The 23,872-nt window shown below is 44.6% G+C and overlaps 1 protein-coding gene across 1 annotated transcript in view; it reads left to right on the top strand.

The window, feature by feature from the left end:
• GLI3 (GLI family zinc finger 3) overlaps window positions 1-23,872 on the top strand; it is a 259,316-nt gene that overhangs the window by 192,222 nt on the left and 43,222 nt on the right. Inside the window, exon 8 of the mRNA XM_081799713.1 lies at window positions 26-179. Coding sequence (XP_081655839.1) covers window positions 26-179 — 154 coding nt within the window. The remainder of the gene's footprint in view (window positions 1-25; window positions 180-23,872) is intronic.

The following is a 23,872-nucleotide window of genomic DNA, read 5'->3' as shown; positions in this document are numbered from 1 at the left end:
CCCCCCCCCCCCCCCCGCCCCGCCCCACCCCGACCCAGGAACAGCCCGAAGGAACGACCCTGGTGAAGGAGGAAGGGGACAAAGACGAAAGCAAACAGGAGCCTGAAGTCATCTATGAGACCAACTGCCACTGGGAAGGCTGCACACGGGAGTTTGACACCCAGGAACAGCTGGTGCACGTAAGTCGGGGGGACTCGGGAAGTGAGCTTTACAACTACGTGACCTTTCCTGTGGGGTCGGCTTCCCTGACCCTGCGCTGAGTCAGGTTTCTTAGCTAGCAGGCTGCAAACTGGAGAGGGCTTTATGATTTTTTGAGAATAAAGAAAACTCTGAGCCATGGTGCTTGACCTGTTCAGTCAGCTAAAGCTTAGTGTAAAATTCAATAAAGTCTTCAATAGAGAGCGTAATGACTCTGATCCTGTAAGCCAGAAAACACTATTTTGAGTTTGCGTCTTTGATGGGTATTGAGTAATAGTAAGCTGGACATGAATTATTTTTAACCTTTTAACCAAGTTTGATTCTCCTCTCCTAGACCCAGCCATGGTAGGGAAAAAAAAAATTGTAGAGGTGGGGAATTCCTTTTCTTTTGTTCTGCCTTCTTTTTCCAAACCCTCAAGGCCAAGGAACCTCCCAGTATTTTATGCAGCAATTAGTACTCTGCGTGAGATAGGTAGATGCTTGGGGAAGCCATTAACACAGTTTCTTGACTGAAGGCCAACCCTTGCAGGGCGGGTAGTTCCATGGAAAAAGTGATGTGTATTTTTAAATGCGTCCGGTGGCATGGATTTTTGAAACCTGCAGCATGGTCAGACTGAGATCCACACCTCATCTTACTATACGATGTCCAGAAGTGTTGCCCCCGTGGGTTTTATTTCCAATAACGCAGTGCACTCCCCACACCCATGTGCACATACCTGATGAGGCGTATTTCCTTTGCCAGTGCTTCATTTGATTTGGCGCTTTCTTTCATGCCAGAGGAGTCTCCTTAGCCGATGGGACCGGGAGCAGCTGAGACGGAAGGGTCTCTCTCTCTCGATCATCGAGACTAAACAGCATAGGCTCATCGAGGCATTATGGATGGTCTGCTGTGTGTGGCCGGTTCACCCGCTTGTCTGGTGACAGAAGATCCGACAGAGAAGCAGGGCCCCGCCCACCCCACACGCACACACCGCACACACTCGCCCCGTTGTCTCTTCTTTTCTAGTAACTTTTAATTTTAGATGACCCATATTTCTTGATAACACTTCTCCATTTAAACGCTAAAATTATACAATTCTTGACACATCCCACATTTTCCACCGTCCGCAGGAACTTCTCCAGGGTGTCGTCTGCAACTTGGCTCCTCCTCTGTGATGTATTCCACACGTTGTCATCACGGCAAAGTGTTAAATAGACCGTTTGCCAGGATTTGCGATCCGTTAGGTACAGAATGTTTTGAGGAGTTAACATGACATCAGCAGGGCTCCCCCCCACCCACATTTCTTTCTTAATCATGTCTCCTTGTAATTGTGTAGGAAGAATTATAGATTTCTCAGCACAGCAAGAAACCTAGAAAGTCAAATGTTTTTAATTAAGGTAGACTTCCAGATTTTTCCATGAACTTAATTCAATTCTTTCTCTTTAATTTGAGGCAAGTGTTATTTTTAAGCCAAGCCTTACTTAATGGCCCTTTCTTCTTGCTGACTTTTAATGGAAACCACAGACATGGTCCTACCAAAGGGGGAAAAGAAAAAGTTTGGAATTTTTCTTCTAGTGTAGGGAGATATTCCCAAAGAGTGCAGTATGCCAGGGCTACCCTTAGTGATAGAAGGAGTGAATAACCCACATGAGGGGAACGGTTTGCATGAAAACTGCCATCGCGAGCGAGATATTACCAGAGCTGCTTGCGTCCTGAGAGGTGACACCGTCCCATGGTGTCTTTTCTGAGGATAAGTCATTGTATTTTCCAAGGAGGGCTGTGATTATGGTTCAGCTGTTACCACATGCGGGATGGAGCAAGAGCTTATTCGGAGTCTACATTTCAAAGGAATCGTGTTCCTCATTAGAGACCAGGTTTGATGTAGCGTTTTTTAACCTTTCTGCTACCTACTGAATGCAAAAGCTTTTAAGAGACAGTGACTCTTGTAGGTGTATTTAATCTCAGTGGCGAAAGGCTTTAGGGAGTGATGATGTTTTAGCAGAGACCTGAGTAGTTTTGCGGTAAATCTGCTTAAACGATCAACTTGAATGACCACCGTGTTGTGTGTCTTATCGTAAAAAATCTGACTGAATCCACATACAGGGGAAATTTTTGATTCCAAACCAGCTAGAAGGAATTCATGTCAGGAGTAGGAGAAAATCCAATGTAGTACCTTTATGATGTTAATTTTAGTCTGAGATAAATTACATACATTAAGTGGATTACAGTTATAACTTGGCCACAACCTAAATAAAAACACTAGGGCATGTCACTTATTTTCCACCTTTCTACTCGTTACCTGAAGTGCGGATATTGCCAATGTGTGCGTTTAAGTCGATTTTACTTTGCATGACATGCAAGTACCTTCCTCCCGGTGGGCGTTATCTGGTTGCATCAGCAGTGACCTGGGATAGCACGAGCACTTTATTCTTTGCTGATTGAAGGAATAGCTCCATACCCACCTAATTATTTTGGTGGCAGGTGGAAAAAATACCAGTGGCAAACCCCAGTTTTTTTTTAAGGACGGAGGGAAGTCTTAACTGTTTCCATTCCCATGGCTCTCCTTGGAGAGACGGCATTTTGTGAATTAGCTGAATTTTCATGCTCCATGCGACCAAGAGGCAAGGTGTTAAACCATTCTGATGCTCTGCCTTATTTATAGCCATGACCCATTCTTCTTCCCCCTCTTACAGTTAATAGAAAGATTCATGATTCTTCATGGTTGTCTATCTAGGGCCTGACAGGCCCGACTGCCTGCTAAAGCAAGTCACTATCTATAATTGATATCCTTCCGCGGAATAGGGTGCTGGCTGCAATTGAAGGGCTTTGCTGAAAGCTCTTAAATCCTGACAAGTTCTCCCCTTGTTCTGGTTCAGTCGCTGAGCTGCACGGTTGGAATTCCAGAGCCATTTGAACTTGGTGCAAAAGGGAGACATGTGTTTCACATTAGCAAATCACAAAGTTGAAGAGGAGAATTAGGGACGCGGCGGGCTCTGCCCGCCAGGTAGTCTCATTCCCAGCGTAATGCACTCCGTGTTCTCTTAAACATTACCTCGTCCCATTACTGGCCCAACAGATGCGCTAACCATTGCCTTTCCCTTCTCTTCTCCTTTATTGCAAGCGCCTGTCCTCCGCCAGGTGTGTGTTTATTCTAGGTTTGCTGTAGGGTCTTTATCACGGAGATGTTTAATTAATTTCTCTTCCCAGCAAGATAATTATAATTGGGCTTAGTTACTCTCAAGCTAGTATTAAATTTGTCATAAATTTACTTCTATGCCCAGAAGCTAAGAAGACAGATGTATATTTTTGTTAACCAGGTTTTTGTTATACTTTGTCCCTTTCTTGGTGTCAGTTAAAATAGAACAGAACAAGAGAGTAAAAAGGAGATCCGGTATAAAAATGAATTCAAAGTACCTTTGATTAAGACTGAATTGATTATTGATTTGTTGAGATGCAAACGCTTTCTCTTTCCTTGGCATCTGAAAGTACGTATTCTAACACCTCAAAGTAAGTTGGAAAGTCCACATTTTCCCTTCAATTCCAAAGTAATTAGACTCTCTTTTTGCTGTTGTGCACGGCATATTACAAAAGACACGAATCTTACATTTAAATTTATTTCTGAAGGTGGCAGAATGTTGGTTCTCAACATGTTTTCTGGTTTTGTTTTGGCTTTTTTGGGGGGGAGGGCATGCAAAAAACTCAACTTCCATCTCCTGGTCTGGCCTCGCGCGTGGATGAGGGAGGCTTCCAAACCTTCCTGAGAGCCATTTCCCGCTTGCATTCCTTCTGTCCTAGAACTCAGTCCCATCTTTGGCTCTAGGAGGGTCGAGGGGTCTGAAACAATGCACAGCGTGAGCCCAAGTTAGTCATTTCTAGGTTCTCCGAAACCTGCCCGCGTTGTTTCTGAATGACATGATACGGCCCATCAAAGTTTTTGATTTGAGAGGCTTTTTCAAAAGAGGAGATTTATTCCTAAAAATGCGAAGAATGTGCACCTCAGTATGGGTCATCACCGCTCGGTGGCTGGTGATGCTTGCGAATGTCACTTCCAGGACCCGGAGAATGAAAGTAGTATCCTCACCATCCCTAACGTCCACCTGTTTGCTGTATCACTGTATTCCCTGACCCTCTATTTCAGTGCCGGAACCCTCTTTCTGCTTTCGAAGTAATACTTGTAATATTCTTTTCCAAGGTCTGAAAAATCGTCAAATTATTTTTTTTAACAGTTTTATTCCCCACGCCCTCCCCAGCCAAATGAGTCTGCGGAGAGGGCCTTAGGCAGGTGAGGGACCCATCTCCTGCTAGTGGGGCGGAAGGGCAGAGAATGTGAGTTGTATTTATATGAGTCCCAGCTTCAACTGGGTGGCATTTAAGTCCCTGTGTTCCTTTGTATCTTTTAAGCTGGGTGTCAGAAATTCACCTTTTTGTAGAGTGATTAACCACCTACTTGGATTTTAAATGCTTTCATATGCCATGAATTTTGATCTCTAAAGCCTGCTGTCGGTTCTTTTATCAGAAGAATACAGTTATAATCACCTTTGCTGCCGTTTGAAAACAAATTCTGTACATAGGCAGCATGAAAACGAAGGGCTTTCTTTTTAACATCCTAGAGATTTAGATGTAAAGAAGGCACATCTAATCTGTGAAGAATTGGTGGATCCGTAGAAACGGGGTGAAGTTAGGATGTGTTGAAGACATTATTTTCATATTAATACCATGATCCTAAATTTGCATTTTAAATGTTTTCCATCTAATTTTGATCCCTTTGCTAAAGTTGCATTGTATATCCTTACCTAAGAGAAAATGGAGTGTAAGATGCGATAGGGGTCTCAGATACGAGGCAGAAATTAGTTTTGTGTGCACATAAAACGTAAAACGAATGAGTGGAGATTTTGATCTTCTTTTCCCTACATGGAGTTGCTAGTTAATTTAGTTACTCTAATTATTTGGAAATATTGCATGTAAAATACAGGCTCCGAACCACAAACTTCAAAGCCATCCTTTGACAATTGCGCCTTGAGGGTCACGTTTTTAAAGCTAGGAACTGAATTGCACCTGCAGAAATACTTTCCATAGAGAAAGGAGAGAGCCTGAGTGGGAGGTGGGGGGGTGGCGTGAGGGGCCGTGTGGGCTCCTGGGGCCAGTGGGATTCTGCATGGAAGCACCATCTCTGCCCTGACCCTTGGGATGACCTCCCTGGAAACATTTGACCCTCTAGAATGCTATTTTCTCACTTTTCATACTGTGAAACACCCGTGAAAATAAATGCCCTCCCCAACATCCAAGGCCGAACGGAGATCGCATGCAGGAGGCCTAATGAGAAACAGACAGAGGGTTGAAAAGAGTGCCTCGTCTCCCTTTGTTTTATGTATTTGTTTTTGCAGGTTGCGTTGGGGAGGGGAGGGGAATGGCGCTTGGGTCTGTGGCTTCTGCATGTCGGTTCTCAGGCTTATTTTATATTCATTGTTGCCGAACCTGCTCTTGACTGAGGCGGGGACCCCGTTCTTCCCCGCGTAGTTCTGATAGATGGGACTTGGCCAAGCCATTTCACCTCCTTGGACCTCAGTTTTAGTAAAAGCAAGTGAAAGATTTGAATTAGATAGTCCTCAGGATAGGGATGGCAAACAGGTTTCCTCTTAAGGGCCCACGTATTGGCTGGCAGCCACCTGGGTGCTGTGCTGAGCTCCCCCCCTCCACCCCCCTCCCCAGCACCTGCAGCAGGGGAGGGGGGTGGAGGGGATGCACGGTCGGTTATGGATGGCTGCCCCCAGGTGGGGTTTTGGAGAAGGCAGTCACATGTTATCTTTTTCCCAGGATCTTTTCCACCCCGTAGATTAAGTGCCCTCCAGAATAATCGTATTTAATATTTCTAGGATGTGGTTTATTAATTACTTGAGTAATTATGGAATTATTAAAATTTTCCCTTTACTAATTTCCCCTTTTCTTACCCCTTGAACGAAGAATAAGAAATCAATATTTCGAGTGAGATGTCACTGGTACAGAATAATGTGTTAGTTACTTTCTTAAGTTTGTTTTGCTCTGGGGTACCCCAGAAATGTTTTCTTGCACGCCCCCCCCCCCCAGAATACTTCATCAGAACTTTTAGCCAATTAACTCTTCCTGCCACTTGGAGAGGATTTTCCTCTGAACTGATTCTGAATGCTACTTTGGGTAAGATTCCCTGGAATGTTCTCCGCGGGCCCACTTTGTACAAGAAGGAATGATGGTCAGTTCGGGCTGGGCTGCGTACCTCGTGGAAACGTACTTGCCTGTAGCTGTGTGTCTTCTTGTGTGTCGGGAAAAAGGATGAGCTGATAGTAGCCGATCAGGCTTTCGCTCAACTCCTCCCCGAATACTTCCGGGAGCCGCCTGCATGTTGCCCACTGCCCCTGCTTGGTGGTGGGCCTAGCCCTGACCCTCCACGCCTGGTCATTCTCAGGGGAAGGGCGAGACAAAGAAACGTGAAAGCATAGGGTGAGTAGCATATGAGACAGAACATAATGATGCCAGAACTGTGTGGTTGAGATACCGGGGGCTTAGAAGAGGGGAGAAGCGCGTAAGGAATATTGGAAAAGGCCTCTGGGAAACGGGAGGGAAACAGGTTTAGGTCAAAGCAAAGCATGGGGGTCAACTTTTGAGGCACGAGGATGAGGACGATGATGGTGATGATGGTGATCGTGACTTTGTAAGCATACATAGCACCTGATCCGAGAGAATCCTCGGGCTTGCCGCTGTTCTCCTGTGACGGTACAAGGTCCCTTGCAAACCTGACAGACCTGGGCTCAAAGCCTGCTGCTTTCTACCCTAGATACATCACATCCTTCTCTCTGAAATAAGGGTAATAATAGTGTTTACTTGACGAAACAGCTGGGGGAGTTACTTAAAAATTATACTCAAGAAAATGTTACTGATAATTTTTCTAAAAGGGAAAAGTGTAAAGACATTTACTAGCTGATAAGTTCATGCACTTTGCCTATAAGAACATGGTTTAGGTTGGTATTCAGGCAGCTTTGGGGTTGGCATGTCACCATGAAATTAATAATTGTGTAAAGATTCTGACTAGGCCCCTGGTTCGTGAACCCCTAAGAAAGAGGAACTGGTGGGGTCTCCGGCTCTGTTCCTTATACTCTGGATCCCTCCTTATTCTCAAATATGCAGTGTCGAGATTCAGAGCCTGATGCTGTTATGTGTTCTCTTATCCTGATGTCCTTCTGAAAGTTCTCCTCGGTGGGCACCCAAAACCAGGACTTCTCACCCTGGACGCACTGAGGCAGAGAATTCTTTGTCGTGAGGGCCATCCTTTGCATTGTCGTGGGACTGTTAGCGGCACTGCTGACCTCTGCCCACTAGATTCCAGGGGGGATCTACCCCCCCCCATCGTAACAACCAGAAATTTCTCCCGACGTTGCCAAACGTCCCCTGGGGGGCAGAATTGGCCCCTCTTCTGTCCCAAATCTTTCCTCTTGCAGTGTGGAAAACAGTAACAACAAAAGTGTATTTGTGATTTAAGATTAATTTTCTCCTTAAGTGTGCCGTAGAATTTTCAAATTATAAGGAAAAGGTGAACTTGTTAGTCTCTAACAAAAGGCTATTTAATAGATATTTATGTGTGCCTGTGTGTGTGCATCCACGGGTGTATGTGGTGTGCATGCCCCTGTGTGTCTGCATGTGTGTACGTGTGTGTGTGTGTGTGTGTGTGTGTGAGAGAGAGAGAAAGAGAGAGAGAGAGAGAGAGAGAACGCGCGCTTAATTTTAAAGCCGTATTTGTTAGGTTAGGTACTCAGGACTTCTCAGCAAGGACTATAACCAGCCAAGTCCTTTGTCTCGGTGAAGAATTCCATCACTGGGTTTTGGTGGTTTTTTTGTTTTGTTTTGTTTTTTTGCAGACCAAGGGAAGTCACTCAGACTTCAGCTTCTGAGATCATGGCAAGCATGGAGATCAGGCTCCTGCTTTGACAGAAAACAGAACTCCAGAAACAGAAAGCAATTTTCTAATGCAAGGACTTTTTTTGAAAATTCAGGGACATTTAGGCTTTCCTGGGATTAGCTAAATACTGCCATAGATGGTTTTTTTTTTTCATTTCTAGAACAATTAATGTTGGCAAGAGAGCTGTAAGTGACATATCCTTAAAAGAGAGGCCAAGGCCTTAAATGTAAGCCACCCCTTCCCCACCCCAGCCAATTACCAGTAAAACTAGCATTAATCAGTGAGTTGGAGGGGGGAGGGAGATTTATCTTTGATTCCTACATCTGCCAAGAACTGTTTCTGAATCTAAATAAGTCAATCTACAGCTTTGGTCCTCAGTTTCTCATCTGTAAGGTGGAGATATTAATATCCATCCTATTCTCCTCACAGGGTTTTTTATTTTTTACTTTTATTTTTTTTGGTAGGGATAGAATGAGATCATATATTCATACATATATTCATATATAAGGAATCCCATATATATTCAAATATAAGGAAGAATGAGAAGTAGTACTAATCAGCCTAATTAAAGAATGGAGAGATTAAGACTTTTCATCAAAATTTTAAAAAGGAATATATAAAGACTTTCCATCAAAATGAAAAAAAAAATGTAAGCATGTCACTGATTCAGCTGCACCTGCTCACCTGTGTAAGCTGGTGGTTTTACCGGTACGATGCATTAGCACCACCTGGTGGCCAAGATACAAATTGCAGGCATAGTGTTGGAAAAAGCCTCTTGCGTGTCAGACTTCCAGAGTTGAGGCCCGGGTCGGGGTCAGGGCCAGAGGAGGGAACAAGACCGGATACATTCATCTTTTATGTCTGGGAGTAAGGGGAACATAGGGGCAAGACCACTGGGAGGACCAGAGAAGTACAAGCAGAGCAGCAAGAAAACAGGTAAAGTGAAGTGGCAGAAGTCACAAGAGAAAAGTCTGGTGGGTTTGGACATGGTCTTGAAAAAAAGGGTTGATATGAATAGGGAAAGACCATTGCAGGGAGGTGTTGGGGCTTCCATGTGGAAAAAACAGCGGGAAGAAGTTAACGGAAGCAGAAAGTATAGGAGAATTTTATCTATGATAGTAGCTAATATAATAAAAGGCTGGGGTTTTTGACACTCCGTGGGGTTAGGAATATAATTGCAGAATGATTCATTCCATGCTTTGGGGATTGAAGAGTGGTAAGTAGTGTACCGATGTGGAACCAAAGCTCCTGGAAGGCAGGGGGCTGTGGGAAGCGAGATTAAAGCCCAGAGTGACGGTTTCCTGGGACCCACCTGCTGCACTGGGAGTCTGACTTCCCATCCAGGTGGAGCGAGGAGAATCACATGTTTCCGATGCAAGGAAGGCAAGAGCCGGTATGAGCCCTAGAAAGTTCGGGGCTGAGCTTTGCAGAGCCCCAGCAGCGGTACCATCGATGTCCTGGAAGGGGCGGGGCCAGAAGTGAGCCTCTGCCGTGGAAATTATGTTCAGTTATTTCTTAAAACTTGGGAGGACAGTTTGGAGATGTTTCAGTGACAGTTTGTGCAGATGTCGTAGACGCCCTTCAGAGAGCAGTCAGCAGCTTCCGGGCTGTCAGCTGAGCACCTGGAGGGTGGTTTGCCCATAGAATCCCCGTAACTTGTGTGTGTGGCCCCAGGCTCATTACCTAAGGGCCCCAAGAGTGTCTCTCTGTAAAGTAGGCTGGTCAAGGTCACTGGAGAATGATCTCTGATGACTTAGAGAAGAAGCCAGCCACAGTGTTCCCCACGATTTTAGGGCCTTCTTAGTGACGGTTTTATTGTGATTAGTAAACATATGTCTTTTTCATTCTTTTGGTTTTTGGTGTGCCTCATAATCTGAGGTTCTGAAAATGTCTTCCTAATCAGGAGAACAAAACTGCCGTCTGGGGAAGGCGCGCGCTGCCTTATGTGCCTGGCCCAGTCCTGTCTCACCTGTTCCTTCCACGCCACCTTCAAACATCTCCTGTTTCTTTCTTTCTCTCTCTCTCTTTTTTTTTTTTTTTAAGATTTTATTTATTTATTTGACAGAGAGAGACACAGAGAGAGAGGGAACATAAGCAGAGTGAGTGGGAGAGAGAGAAGCAGGCTTCCCGCTGAGCAGGGAGCCCGACGTGGGGCTCGATCCCAGGACCCTGGGACCGTGACCTGAGCTAAAGGCAGACGCTTAACGACTGAGCCCCCCAGGTGCCCCAAACACCTCCTGTTTCTTGGGATGATGTTAACCTTTGTGCTTTGGCCGAGCCCTCTCTCCAGGACAGGCAGGAAAGCCCTGGTTCAGGACGTGCAGGTCTCCCCAGTGGCTTTTCCGGGAGGTGGCGAAAGTTCTCACACCTTCCTCTCCTGTCCCACTTGGGGAGAGATGGTGCAGCCCCCGGGGCAAGATAAAGCAGTCCCTACCACAAACACAGCACAACCCTCGCTGTACTCTCCTTATGTTCAGTGGAGATAAACTTCACTGGGGGCTCAGTATCGAGCCATTTGGCTTCTGGCAGGAGCTTTTAATTGCTAAAATGCAGATTTTTTTTTTTCCTTGATCAAGAGGGGATTATTCTTGTTATCAGTCTAGAGCATCTTATTTCGAGATGAAAAGCCTTTACGGAATTACAGATGCCAACGTTTGTACAAAGCTTTTTGGCGACTGACAACTCAAAGAGAAAGTATGATTTATTAGCCTATAATGACCAACCCTGAGCGATGGTCGAGGTCCCACTGATTTGTGAAATTGCTTAACGTGGACTGCCTTTTTATGCCACTCAAGCCCCAGGTGACTCAAATAAATGTGGAGTCTACCTTTTGTGATATGTTATGGGAGAGAGGAAAAGAAAAGGGAGCAAGAGGAGAAAGGTGGCTTCTAAAATCCATCTCGGTGGTGCGTTTTACAGTAGTTTGGCTGATAAGCCGACGGAGGAAAGATTAATAACGAGGCTTTGGCACTATCTGTACCTGCCTGTCGATTCTCTGTAGCAGGGCTGTCTGTTCAGCATGGAAATTATTGATTAAATAAAAATTGCTATTAGATTGTGATGTGATCCATAATCACAAACAATGGTGGACATTCCTCTTTTAGATCCTCAGCCATGCATCACGTTGTTTCTGTTTTTTCCCTCGCCGTAATTTATATTACACTGACACTTGAGCTCCTTAGGTTTCTCCTTTCTGTTGGCAGGCAGGAAAGCTCGGGCAGGAGCGGCACAGCCTGGCCGGAGGGAGGATGAAAGGGCGGTCGGTGGTCCTGCTTAGGGGTCCGGCTGGTTCCCTCACTGGGCTGCAGCCCCCTTTACGTTTGTTGGTTGGTTTTTCAACTTTGAAAAAATGAAATTGCGATGGAATACACAGAACATGAAATTTACCATTTGGCCAATTTATTTTTTCCAGCTTTATTGAGGTATAATTGATGAATGAAATTGTGTATTTTTTAAGTGTACAAAGTGATGATTTGATATACATATACGTCGTGAGATGATTAACGCCAAGTTAATTAACACATCCATCACCTCACAGTTATCTTTTCTCAGGTATGTGGCGAGAACTCTTAAGATCTATTCTCTTGGCAAATTTCAAGTATGCAATCCGGTATTCTTTTTTTAAAGATTTTATTTATTTATTTGAGAGAGAGAGAATGAGAGAGAGCCCATGAGAGGGGGAAGGGTCAGAGGGAGAAGCAGACTCCCCACCGAGCAGGGAGCCCGATGCGGGACTCGATCCCGGGACTCCAGGATCATGACCTGAGCCGAAGGCAGTCGCTTAACCAACTGAGCCACCCAGGCGCCTGCAATCCGGTATTCTTAACTACGGTCCCAATGCTATACATAGATCATCAAAACTTAATTGTACTCTTTGAATAGCATCTCCCCATTTCCCCACCCCCAGCCCCTGGCAACCACCAATCTAGTCTCTGTTTCTGTGAGTTTGACTTTTCTTCGTCCTATTTTTGGATTTCACATACCGTATTAGCCCTTTATTTTGTCTTATTTCACTTAGCCTGATGCCTTCAAGGTCTATCCATGTTGTCACAAATGGCAAGATGTCTTTCTTTTTTATGGCTGAATAATATTCCATTTTATATATATACACACGCGCACAGTTAGCCCTTGAACAACACAGGTTTGAACTTCACAGGTCCGCTGATATTTGGATTTTTTTCAATAAATACTACAAATGTATTTTCTCTTCCTTACAATTTTCTTAACATTTTCTTTTCTCTAGCTTACTTATACATATAACATAAAAAAATATGTGTTAGTGGACCATTTGTGTTATCGGTAAGGCTTCTGGTCAACAGTAGGCTATTGGTAGTTAAGTTTTGGGGAGTCAGAGGTTATACGTGGACCTTCAGATGTGCTGGGTGTCAGCACCCCTAACCCCTGTATTGCTCAAGGGTCAATTATACACATCACATTTTCCTTATCCACTCAGCTGTTGACAGACCCTTAGGTTGTTTCCACGTCTTGGCTATTAGGAATAATATTGTAATGAACGTGGTAATGCAGATGTGTCTTCAAGATACTGGTTTTATTCCCTTCGGATGTCTACACAGAGGTGGGATTGCTGGATCCGATGAGAGTTCTCTCTTTAATGTTGTGGGGAACTACTATACTGTTTTCCACAGTGGCTGCACCAATTTGCATCCCCACCAACAGTGCACAAGGGTTCCCTTTTCTCCGTATTCTTGCCAACATGTGTTATCTCTTGTCGTTTCTAGAAGACCTCCTAACAGCTGTGAGATGGTATCCCATTGTGGTTTGGATATGCATTCCCCAATTATTAGTGATGTGAAGCACCTTTTCATGTACCTGCTGACCATTTGTATGTCTTCCTTGGAAAAATGTCTATTCAGATCCTCTGGCCATTTTTAAATTTCATTATTTGTTTTTTTTTTTTCCATTTGAGTTCTCTGGGTTTCTTATTTATTTTGGATATTAACCCCTTATCAGATATGTGGTTTGCAAATATTTTCTCCCATTCTGTAGACTGCCTTTTCATTTTGTTGATTATTTTTTTTTTTGCTATGCAGGAGTTTTTTAGTTTGATGTAGTCCCATGTGTTTATTTTTGCTTTTGTTGCCTGTGCTTTCGGTATCAACTCCAAAAAAAATCATTGCCAAGACCCATGTCAAGGAGCCTTTTCTGTATGTTTACTTGGAGGAGTTTTATGGTTTCAGGTCTTTAATCCATGTTGAGTTAATTTTTTTCTATTTCTATGGAAAAGGCCACTGGAATTTTGATAGGGAGTACATTGAGTCTGCAGATCTCTTTGGATACTATGGATGTTTTAACAATACTGATTCTTCCGACCCAAGAACATGGACTGCCTCTCCATTTATTCATACCTTCTTTAATTTATTTCATCAATATCCTATACTTTTCAGTGTACATGTCTTTAGTCTCCTCGGTTTAATTTATTCCTAGATATTTTGTTATTTTTGCTGCTCTTGTAAGCTGGATTGCTTTCTTGATTTCTCTTTCAGATAGCTCATCGTTAGTGTATAGAAACGCACCTGATTCGTGTACGTGGATTTTGTCTTCTGAAACTTTACTGAATCCATTTATTCCTTCTCACAGTTTTTCGGTGTGGTGTTTTCCGGTGTGGTGGTTTCCGGGGTTTCTATACATAAGATCATGTAATCTGCAAGCAGAGACAAGATGCCTTTCATTCTTTTTTCTTGCCTAATTGCTGTGGCTCGAACTTCCAGTACTCTATGAATAGAAGAGGTGAGACCGGGCATACTCACATTGACCATGTTAATGCTCAGTAAATTGCCATTTAGCACATTCCCAGTTTTGTGCCACCATCACCACTGCGTATTCCTGGACATTTTCATCACTCCAAAAGGAAACTCTGCCCACTAAAAGCAGTCACTTTTCTTCCTTCCTCCCTCCTCCACAGCCCCCGAAAACCACTCAGCTGCTTTTTGTCTCTGTGGAATGCTTGCCTATTCTGAACATTTCATGGAAGTGGAATCCAAAATACATGACGTTTTGTGTCTGGCTGTTTTCAAGATTCATCTGTGTACTAGCACATGTCAGCGCTTCGTTCCTTTTTATGGCTGAATAGTGTTCCATTTATGACTTTGTGCTTGTCCTTTTATCTGTTGATGGGCATTTGGGTTGTTTCTACCTGCTAGCTGTTGTTTTGTCATGGACATTCATGGATAAGGTTTTGTTTCAACACTCTTTCTACTTCTTTGGGGTATATTTCTAGGAGTGGGATTGCATAGTCATATGGTCATTCTGTGTTTAACTTATTTTAGAAACAGCCAAACCTACAGCAGGTTTTAAGTTGTGTTGTCCAGGTTCTGCCTTCCCGGGTGGTCTCTCCTCTCACCTCCTTAGCTTCTCTGAAGTACTCACCGTTCGGCCTCCCCCGGCACCTCACTGCCTTGCTGCGGCCTTGCCTCGTGTCCTGGGGCTGTGGACCAGACTTGCTCTCGGGGGCTCCTCTATAGAGTGCCCTGTGCCCCTGCCATCCATGGGCTCAACAGGCATCACTCAGCAAAGAGCCCCATACATCCACCACTACTTTTCCCCAAACAGGGTAGGACTGTTTTGGACAAATGCAGAGACTAATATTCAAGGCACTAGGTCAGGTGGGCTTAGACAAATAAAACAGACCGATGGGTTGACCAAATTTCATTTCCAAATGGTGATTTGGATGAATGGGGTTGCAGCTGATGTTCTGTTCAGTGGAATGAACATAAACCTCTCACGATAGCGACTTTAGGGGTTCCTTGCTGGATGTTACCGTTAGGATCACTTCTAATTGGAGGGTCTTAAAAATGACCTAACTCATTACCTGCCTTTTTTTTTTTTTTTAAACCAGATACGGTGAGGTCCAGGAAGGCTAACAAACTTATTTAAGACCACTAAATTTGTTCACTTACACACCAATCATCTTGTTTTAAATGGCCGTTTGGTGCATATAATGAAGATTTGGTCTTTCGACTTCCTTAGCTATTAAATGTATACATTTTGCACCCTTATTCCACCCACCTCACCCCTTCCCCCAAGACACACAGTCTCTGCCTCTGTCCCTCTCTTTTTCCATTTCACTCTTGCAAGAGGAAGCCGCCTTAGGCTTCCTCCCCCGCCCCCACCATATATTTCCCGCAAGTTGACTACCAATGAAAGTAAATATAACTCTTCTTCACAAACCTAAGATCCCCTTATCAAAACAGAGGTGAAAGTCAGACGCCCATCGAAGGCTGAACATCTAGACTCAAGATCGAACTCGTGAACTCCCCCAGAACATGCGTGTGTCTTACGCTTTAGAGAAGATGTGTATTACTGATTATATTACGCTCTGGGACGAGGCAACACTTTGGAACCTGAAACTCGGAGCTCTCCACTGTCCTACCACCCCCGCTGTTGCTTACCAGCACTGCTGCTAGCTGCCAAGAAGCTGAGACAGGACTTCTCTGGGCTGGCGGTTGCTTGCGGGTCCTTGGTGCCTTGCAACGGGGCGCAGTATCAGCTACAAAGTGACAACACAGACCGTACGTCCTAACTTCCCGGTGGGTGGATCGGGCTAAAGAACATGAGACTCTCGGGAGTGGAAGCCCCTGCAAGAGAGTTGGGGGTCTCTCAAGAAAGCCATGCTGACTGAGCAATCACAACTTAGGTTCATGAAAAATATAGGTCCCGGTGGAATTCTTTGATAAAGTCAGGTTTTTGAATCCTACATACAGAAGCTGGCAAGAAAGTACATACATGGGCCGTGGCGGGGTCTGGGGATGCACGTTCCCTTAGAGCCAATGGCTTCCAGGTGACACATGGCAGTGAAAGCCAAACATCATCTTTCCTACTTTGCTCTGCTCTTTTGTGTGTTTGAGTGAGCGTGCACTTGGGACAAGGGCCTGAGGGTGGAGCAGGGACGTGGCCGAGGCCTGTCCTTGGGGATCCCTTTCCAGAACAGGGGCAGCAAGCGAATGAAGAAGAGTGTCTTTCCTACTGAAATGGGAAGTAAGACCCCATGGCCTACAAAGGCAGAATCTCTCAAGCAGATGGGCTTCTCCGGACCCAGAGGGCTGAGGTTCCTGATGCACGAAACCGCCGACCAGTATCAGACAGTTGTGAGCGATCATAAAAGATGGAGGAGGTCCTGGGAGGTGAAGGTGGTGAGTGTCCAAGCGGCAAGAAAGTGAATTCTGAAAATTACAGGTGGAGCATGGTGAGCTGGTTCCAGAAGAAACTATACTTCTATTGTTAAAAATTTGTCCTCCTATTACAAGATGAAATTATCACTGGGACTTTCAGGCTCCCCGAGAAAAGCATCACTCTGGACCGGGCTTATGCTTTCTTTGACAATATTGTTAGACTGGTTGGTCAGGAAAATGCAGTAAGTTGGGACTTCAGCAAAACAACTTGGGCCAAGACAGAAAGTGATGTGTTCAACAGCAGTTAGGAGACGGAGTCGCTGGATGGGTGATAAGGGACAGCTGGACATTGGCCAAGGGAGCTGTTTCTAGAAGCAGTCTGCTGGGCTTGGCCCCCGGCCTTGTTTTACTTAACAATTTGGTGTTTGTTTGTTTCCAGGGCGAAGTCATCGAGTGCAATTATCATCAAAGATGTTTACAAGGAATTTTCAAATCCAGTTAATGACTGAATCAGGGTCCTCAAAGATCTTGAAAAATCAAAATACTGAAATAGCTCCAAGGAGATTAAAAATTATGATAATAACATAAGCCTTTAATTAACTATAAATTCACTTTGACTAGACACTGAGATTTGCCGCCAAAACTCGCTAATGGGATTCTCAACTATAGAAATAAAAGTACCTCATATTACAATCATGCTCAAACTGTTTCTGGAAGACACCACTCAGCCCAGGGTTCTGTGTTCTCAAGACACACTGATTTATCATCATTAGATTGAGCAGAACAAGGTCCAAACGTGCCTTCTAAGGGTGGTTGCTAGAACCACAGGAGAGTGATCTGGGGTTTTCTGGTGGGCAGAGAGAGCTGGGGCCATGATAACTGCCTTCACACATTTGAGGGTGCGCCGGCTGTCTTGTGGAAGGTGGATCTGACTTGTTCGCAGGATCAGATGGAGGGCCACAGCCTGGAAACTATAGGGAAACAGATCTACATTCAGTGTGAGGAAAACTGATTTGACGGGGCTGGCCACAATGCTGCCCCAGGAGAGAGGCAGTCCCTGAACAGGACAGTCAGGGATTTAAGCTGGACGGTCCTGGGTGTGGGATGTTACAGGTAACTCAGAGCTTCCAGTGGGTTCTGGACTCGAGGAACCTGAGTCCCGCTCAAAGCTGAGAGAAATCCTCTTACTACAGATGTTTCTCGAAACCATTTATGTGCTGTGTTCAGAGGAGGGCAGGTTAGCATTTGGGCTTAACTAAGAATAATTAATAAAATCATCTCCGTTTTCTGTCTGTTCCTAACAGTATTTCCTCTCTACTCCAAGCTTTAACTTCCTTAACGTTTTTTTTTCTTATAAAACATATTACTAATGAATAAAATGAACTCGACTGATGCATCACTTGAAAAGTGGACCCCTGAGTTCCTCGGATGACAAACTTGGGATAAGAATTTGGGTGTTGAGAGAACAGAGGCCTTCCTTATTTGCTGGAGCTATATGTAACCCAGAAACCCAAGAGTTTTCTGGAGGGCTTTCTTCATGTTATTTTGTTGTGATTTTCATATATGAAGATTTCCCTTAGAACTTTTTGCAGAAATCAGTCTGGTTTACCACGGGCCACACATCTATAAATCACTTATATTTTTTCCCAAGATACTTCCAGATTAAGGTGTTAGTGCTAACCTGATTGACAGGTAAATAATCAAATACTTCTGAATACTAGAAAAGGAATGTTTTCCTCAAAAAATACTTCAGCTCTCTCTCGGGTTCGGGCTGTGGGTATGTGACATACGTCTTTTGCAGCTTAAAGGACATAAAACTGCCTGATGGTTCGGTGTTTGCATCACTTTTTTCCAGACTGCAGTCTTGTGAGTAGTCCCAGCCTCGATTTTGCAATTATTTCACACGAAGTAGAGATTGCAGAATACACTTTCAACCTTCCTGCCCTTCCTCGTTTTCCTTATTTTGTGGCGGCAAGTGGCTCTTGTGGGCTTCTCCTTTCTCCTTTCTTCTTTCCTGTTTTTTGTTTGTTTTGTTTGTTTGTTTTTTAAGTTTCCTTCCTTAGCTTCACTAGCTTGAGAATTCAGTTCAATGCATCATCTGGTGTTCTGGGCTGAGCTAAGACTTCTGGGGTGATGTTGGTCATTTCCTGCTAGGTCACCCGCCCTTCATTTCCCCCTTTCTTTTGTGAATCCCGCATAAGAATGACCGTTTCATGGTGTAAGCCCCAGCAGAGCCCAGAACATCTGGTGGAGCCTCACCTGCCACGTGAGGAACCAGCAGCCCTCTGTCCCCTGAGAAGTGACAAGACAACATCACCCCTCCTACCTGGAGCACGCTCTTATCATCCGAAATTCCCGAAAAAATGTTGAGGAATTGAGAAATGAGTAAAAAGAACCAAATAAAAATGAACTGTCCTTTACCTTAAGGACTGAAAAAGAATTTTAAAATGCACGTAACCTTTGTTTTCCTGGCCACCTCCTTTAGGGGTCTGGTACGTGTCAGTAACATCTGCTCTGCAGAGTCTGGGGCTGTCTGTCTGGTCCACTTGAAGGGAGAGATGTTTCCTTTGGAATAGCACAATCCCAGTGTGGGAATAACCTAACTGTAACCTGGAGTTTTAGTCCCTGTGGAGTCATTTTAGGCCTGCCCCCTAATATCTGCAAAAGTACAGAGGCTCACGTGTTGTTTATTTAAATATTTAGAAGCTGTAAGTCAAGCTAACGAACTGTTAAACACTTTTTTTAAAAAGATTTTATTTATTTATTTGACAGAGAGAGCAGGAAAGCACAAGCAGGGGGAGCGGCAGAGGGAGAGGGAGAAGCAGGCTCCCTGTTGAGCAGGGAGCCCGATGCGGGGCTCCATCCCAGGACCCTGGGATCATAACCTGAGCCGAAGGCAGACGCTTAACCAACTGAGCCCCACCCAGGTGCCCTGAACTGTTAAACATTTTATTCTTGATCTTGTCTAATATACCTTCAGAAAAGCTGAGAAGGCCAGAGTTACTAGAGAATCTCGGGCTTCTCCGAGTCCTATGCTGGGATGGTGGCCCAGGATGGCCGTGACCTGCCTGCTCCCTTATCCTCCCACTCCCGGCCCTGAGGAGGCGTGGAGACGCGCACCTGCATGTCCTGGCCCCCTTCCCGGCCCCCCAGCAGCGAGTCCTCGGCCCAGGGACACACGTACTTTAGGTGATGGCCTGGTTCGTCTTCAGAAGGAGAAGCCCCAAGAAGCGTCTGTCCAGGCCCTGGAAGCATGCCTGGATTCTGTTTGGCCGGAGAGTTCCAGAATCCCGGCTGGGTGCCAGGTCGCTCTGACTCCTCACCCCTTTGGGGAGGGATGTGGCTGGAAGAGGCCAGGACAAGGCCCTCTGAGGTAGTATCACCCGGACTGTGTTCCACAGAACAACAGCCGGCTTGCAGACAGCCCTGGTCTACAGTAAGGTAGGAAGGCTGTGCCGAATCGAGATCAAAGCACCTGCTTCTCCATCGAGGAAGTCCCGCCTCGGAAATGGATTATGTCCGCAGAATGAGCAGTGTGCTTCGTTGGTTTACCATCAGACCTGAGAGCTTTCTCTTGTCAGTGACCGACACTTGGAGTAGCAAAGGTCCGCTGGGTCTCACACCAGAACTGCTCAGCGATCTTGGCTTCCACGGGTCCCGCAGGTCCTTTTTGGGGTTCTTAACCATGTTACAGGATCTCTTCTGTATTTTCATCTGGATGCCTTGCACATTCCCTTCTTTGCCTGGAAAAACTCTGAAGAGGTAGAGTTCTTGCTGCCCTTCCTGAGTCTTCCCTGGGGAGACTGGGTCATTTGCTCACTGCTCATCAGAGCCCAAAGCAGCATCAGTCTCTGTTCACCCTGAGCCTCGCCCTAGAGCCAGGGTGGAGGGAGCCTGGGAACCTGCATTTCTGACAGGCTCCCGGGTAATCTGTGTGCATGCAGAAGGCTCAGATACCTGGCCTTGTGGGCTCTCCGGAGCAGGGCACGCCATCAGGGGCTGGAGAGCCCCACTCCGGGTCGTGTGGCTTACTTACAGCTCCCGCCCCTTATTTTGCTTAGAAAATCTCACCTATTTGCTATCTTTGGAGGGGTGACACGTTCAAATGAGACACAGTGGTCAAACAGCTAGGCTCCCAGTGGTGGAAACGTGCCTTCAGTTCGGTTCTCAGAGCAGTAGCATCATTTTGGCTTAGAGGCTGTGCTGAACTTGGGGCTTTGAGAAGGTAGTGATTTGAGTTCTCCATCCCCTCCCCCCACCCACTGTCTCCCTAATTCCCTCCTCCACCCTCCCCTTTCCCCTCCTCAGCTCCCCTCACCAGCTGGAGTCCGCCAGTTGACTTTGGACTCAAGACTAGCAATGAGTGAAAGAAGGAAAGAGAAACTGAGCAGCAAGCAGGGACGTAGTAAAATAAATGTCCTTTGCCTTTAGCCCCCGCCCTCCCTCCCCACCCTGGGCAGAGGGCTCGTTAGGTCGTGGCAGAGCCAAGGGGGACTTTGAATAATGGACAAAAGGAGGCGCCTGGTGGTATGTGGGCTTTTTCTCCAGGGCTGGATGTCTGCTACTTCCCGGCAACAGTGCAGAGGTCGGCGGTGCCCCCAGCCCGGGCTCCGGGGGAATTTGGAAGTGCCTCTCCTGGGCACACTTGTTGACCCTTAGGCTCCATGGATCCCTGTGTGTTTGTCACAGAAACAAGCAGGGCAGTGCGGGCCCCTGATGGCCCCCTCTCGAAGGGCTTGTAAATACAGTGAATAATCACAGAGGATGATGAGAACTTAGGACTCCAGCGTTTTATTTTGTTTTCAAAGCTCCTGAGCCTCACTGGAAATCTCCGTTCCACCACACTTCATGAGGTTTTTCAAACCTGTAATTTGGCTCTTGGGATTAAGTGCTTTGTCTGTGCTCATAAAATGCTATAAAGCTCCTGGCCTCTATAGATGCATTTAAACTCAAAGAGTCAGTTGGTTCCAACATGCTGGAAGTTTCTTTCCAAATTTTTTAATTGCAACGCAGTGTAAAATTTAAAAGGGTTTTTGGGGGTAATTAAATGTATGCAATTAATGTAGTGTATAATGGCTCTTCCTGTTAGTTTTCACAGCCCAAATACTGTTTCTCTTCCATATCCCTTCCAGCCCCATGGGCCTCTTTTACTATTACTCATACACCAAGGACATGCCCTCCACAGGACCTTTGCACTTGCCATTCCCACTGCTTGGATCTATCTTCCCGTAGAATCCACAGACCTTCCTCCAGGCCTCTGCCCAAGTTCCCATCATATCTGAGAAGTCTCCCCTCACCTGCCTGTGGACATTGACATATGCACACTTGCCATCACTCCCCTTACCCTGCTTTTTAATTTTTCACACATCCCACACTTGAAAACAGTACTTTTTTTCTTAAACATCATATTGTCTGCCTTCCACCACAAAGCTGTGAGCACCATGAACTTGGAAACTTCTATTCTTTGCCGCACTCCCAGGGCCAAGACTGGCCCGACACATCATAGGTATTCTGTACATATTGTTGAATGAATGAGGACTGGTTTTCTCCCTAATCCAATGGCTAGAAAACTCTGTGTGTGTGTGTGTGTGTGTGTGTGTGTTTGTGTATGAATTCAGGGTATGAAGAATACTTTTTAAGCAGGTCAAGACTTTTCTACCCACCCATCCATCTCTCTAGCCATCCTTAAAATAGACTTCAAAGTTCTAAAATGAGGGGACTACACCCGCCTCAGCTATAAAAATGGGGGAAAGTAAGGAGGAATCCCAAAGCAACATGGAAGCATTGACGTTCAGATAACTAAAAAAAACTAAAATTATCCATAATGCCTTTTAAAAAAACAAAGGCAACTTTTATTAAAATTTTTATAGAGTTTCTCTCTTCTTAACGGTATTTTTTCCAACAGAGAACATACCAAACGCACTGCAATGCCAATTTACATTGTGGATCTTATTTTCCCTGTATGGATACACCGCAATCACCTCATTGTCATTGTTTGACATTTAGGGGTTTCCCCGACTTTTTTTTTTTTGCACTGACAGAAATAATAAACATCCTTGTGTAAAGTTCTTTGTCCCTATTTTGGATTCTTCTTTTTCAAATATAATCTCTAAAATGAAGGAATTGAGTTAAACAGATGAACTTCAGGATGATTTTGACTCAATTTAAAAGCATATACCACTGGAGGGGCGCCTGGGCAGCTCAGTCGTTAAGCGTCTGCCTTCAGCTCAGGTCATGATCCCAGGGTCCTGGGATCGAGCCCTGCATCGGGCTCCCTGCTCGGCGGGAAGCCTGCTTCTCCCTCTCCCGCTCCGCCTGCTTGTGTTCCCTCTCTCGCTGTGTCTCTCTCGGTCATATAAATAAAGAAAATCTTTAAAAAAAAAAAAAAAGCATATACCACTGGAATTTTGCCTGGGATTTTGTTAAAACCTTAAATTTAAAAGAATATGTATTCTCTAAAATTCAGTTTTCCCACATAATGGCATATGTTTTATATCTGAACTTTTTTTTTTAAGATGTTATTTTTAGGTAATCTCTACACCCAACTGGGTCTTGAACTCACAACCCCGACATCAAGAGTCGCACACTTTACCGACTGAGCCAGCCAGATGCCCCTATATGTGAGCTTTCTAACTTAGTATTTCTCTTCTTGCATTTCTCTCCTTGTCCATTCTTAGGTATGAAAATTTATCCCCACGTTTTTTTCCCAATTAGCTAGTGTTCTTAATAGGAAAGGTGCTGGGTTTTTGTGTTGGCTCATATTTCGTGTGCAGTTTACCTCCTGAATGTTCTTGATGGTCCTTATCGAACACACTCCTGTCATCTGCCAGTAATAATAATTTTGTCTTCTTTCTAATAGAGAGAGATTTTGTTTCTGTCTCATTACATTGGATAGATTTCTTGAAATAGCGTTAGATAATTCTGCTCATAGCCGTAACCCTTCTTTTGTACCTGGTTTTGATGAAAATGTGTTCAGTCCGTATAATTCATGTAAGATGGGTAATATTTGGACATGTGATGAAGTGCCCATCTTTCTATTCTAAATTTCTGATAATGTTATCTCAGAAGATTGTTATGTTAGTTACTTGCTTAACTTCTTGCTACCTGAAGAGCTTGCCATGTGGTATGATACATTTCTTCGTCACCCTAGAATGTGCCAGTCAAGTTATTAGATATGTTACGGATCAGTTTGTTCTGTTTATAATTTCCATATTTTTATTACTGAGATTTATATCTCTGTTTCTTTTTTGTGCCGCTTTGGTATCCAAGTTATGCCAGACTTTTTTTTTTTAAATATTCAAATTTCTATCATTTCTGCTTCCACAGTACTTTCCATAGCATAGTAATCTGGTCCTTGAATATTTGAAATAATAGTCCCATAAAACTTCTTGGGTCTAGAGTCTTCTGAGGATAAAATCCTTGAATAACTTTTAAAAGTTCTTCTTATGGCTTGGGGCATATATGGATTTTCAACTTTCCAAGTTAATTCGAGTTATTTTTATTTTTTTCTAGAAAGCCACCCATTTCTTAGAGATTTTCAGTATCGTGTTATCAGGATGTGGTTACTTCAACGCTTTTATAAGTGCCCTCTGTGTGCTTAGTTGTATCACCTTTATTTTATTTGATTTTCTGTCATTC

Source organism: Leptonychotes weddellii, chromosome 12, assembly GCF_054177405.1.
Source record: "Leptonychotes weddellii isolate Sample4059 chromosome 12, ASM5417740v2, whole genome shotgun sequence".
Lineage (NCBI taxonomy): Eukaryota > Metazoa > Chordata > Mammalia > Carnivora > Phocidae > Leptonychotes > Leptonychotes weddellii.
The sequence above is the reverse complement of the archived record's forward strand: the minus strand, read 5'-3'. Positions and strand labels throughout refer to the sequence as shown.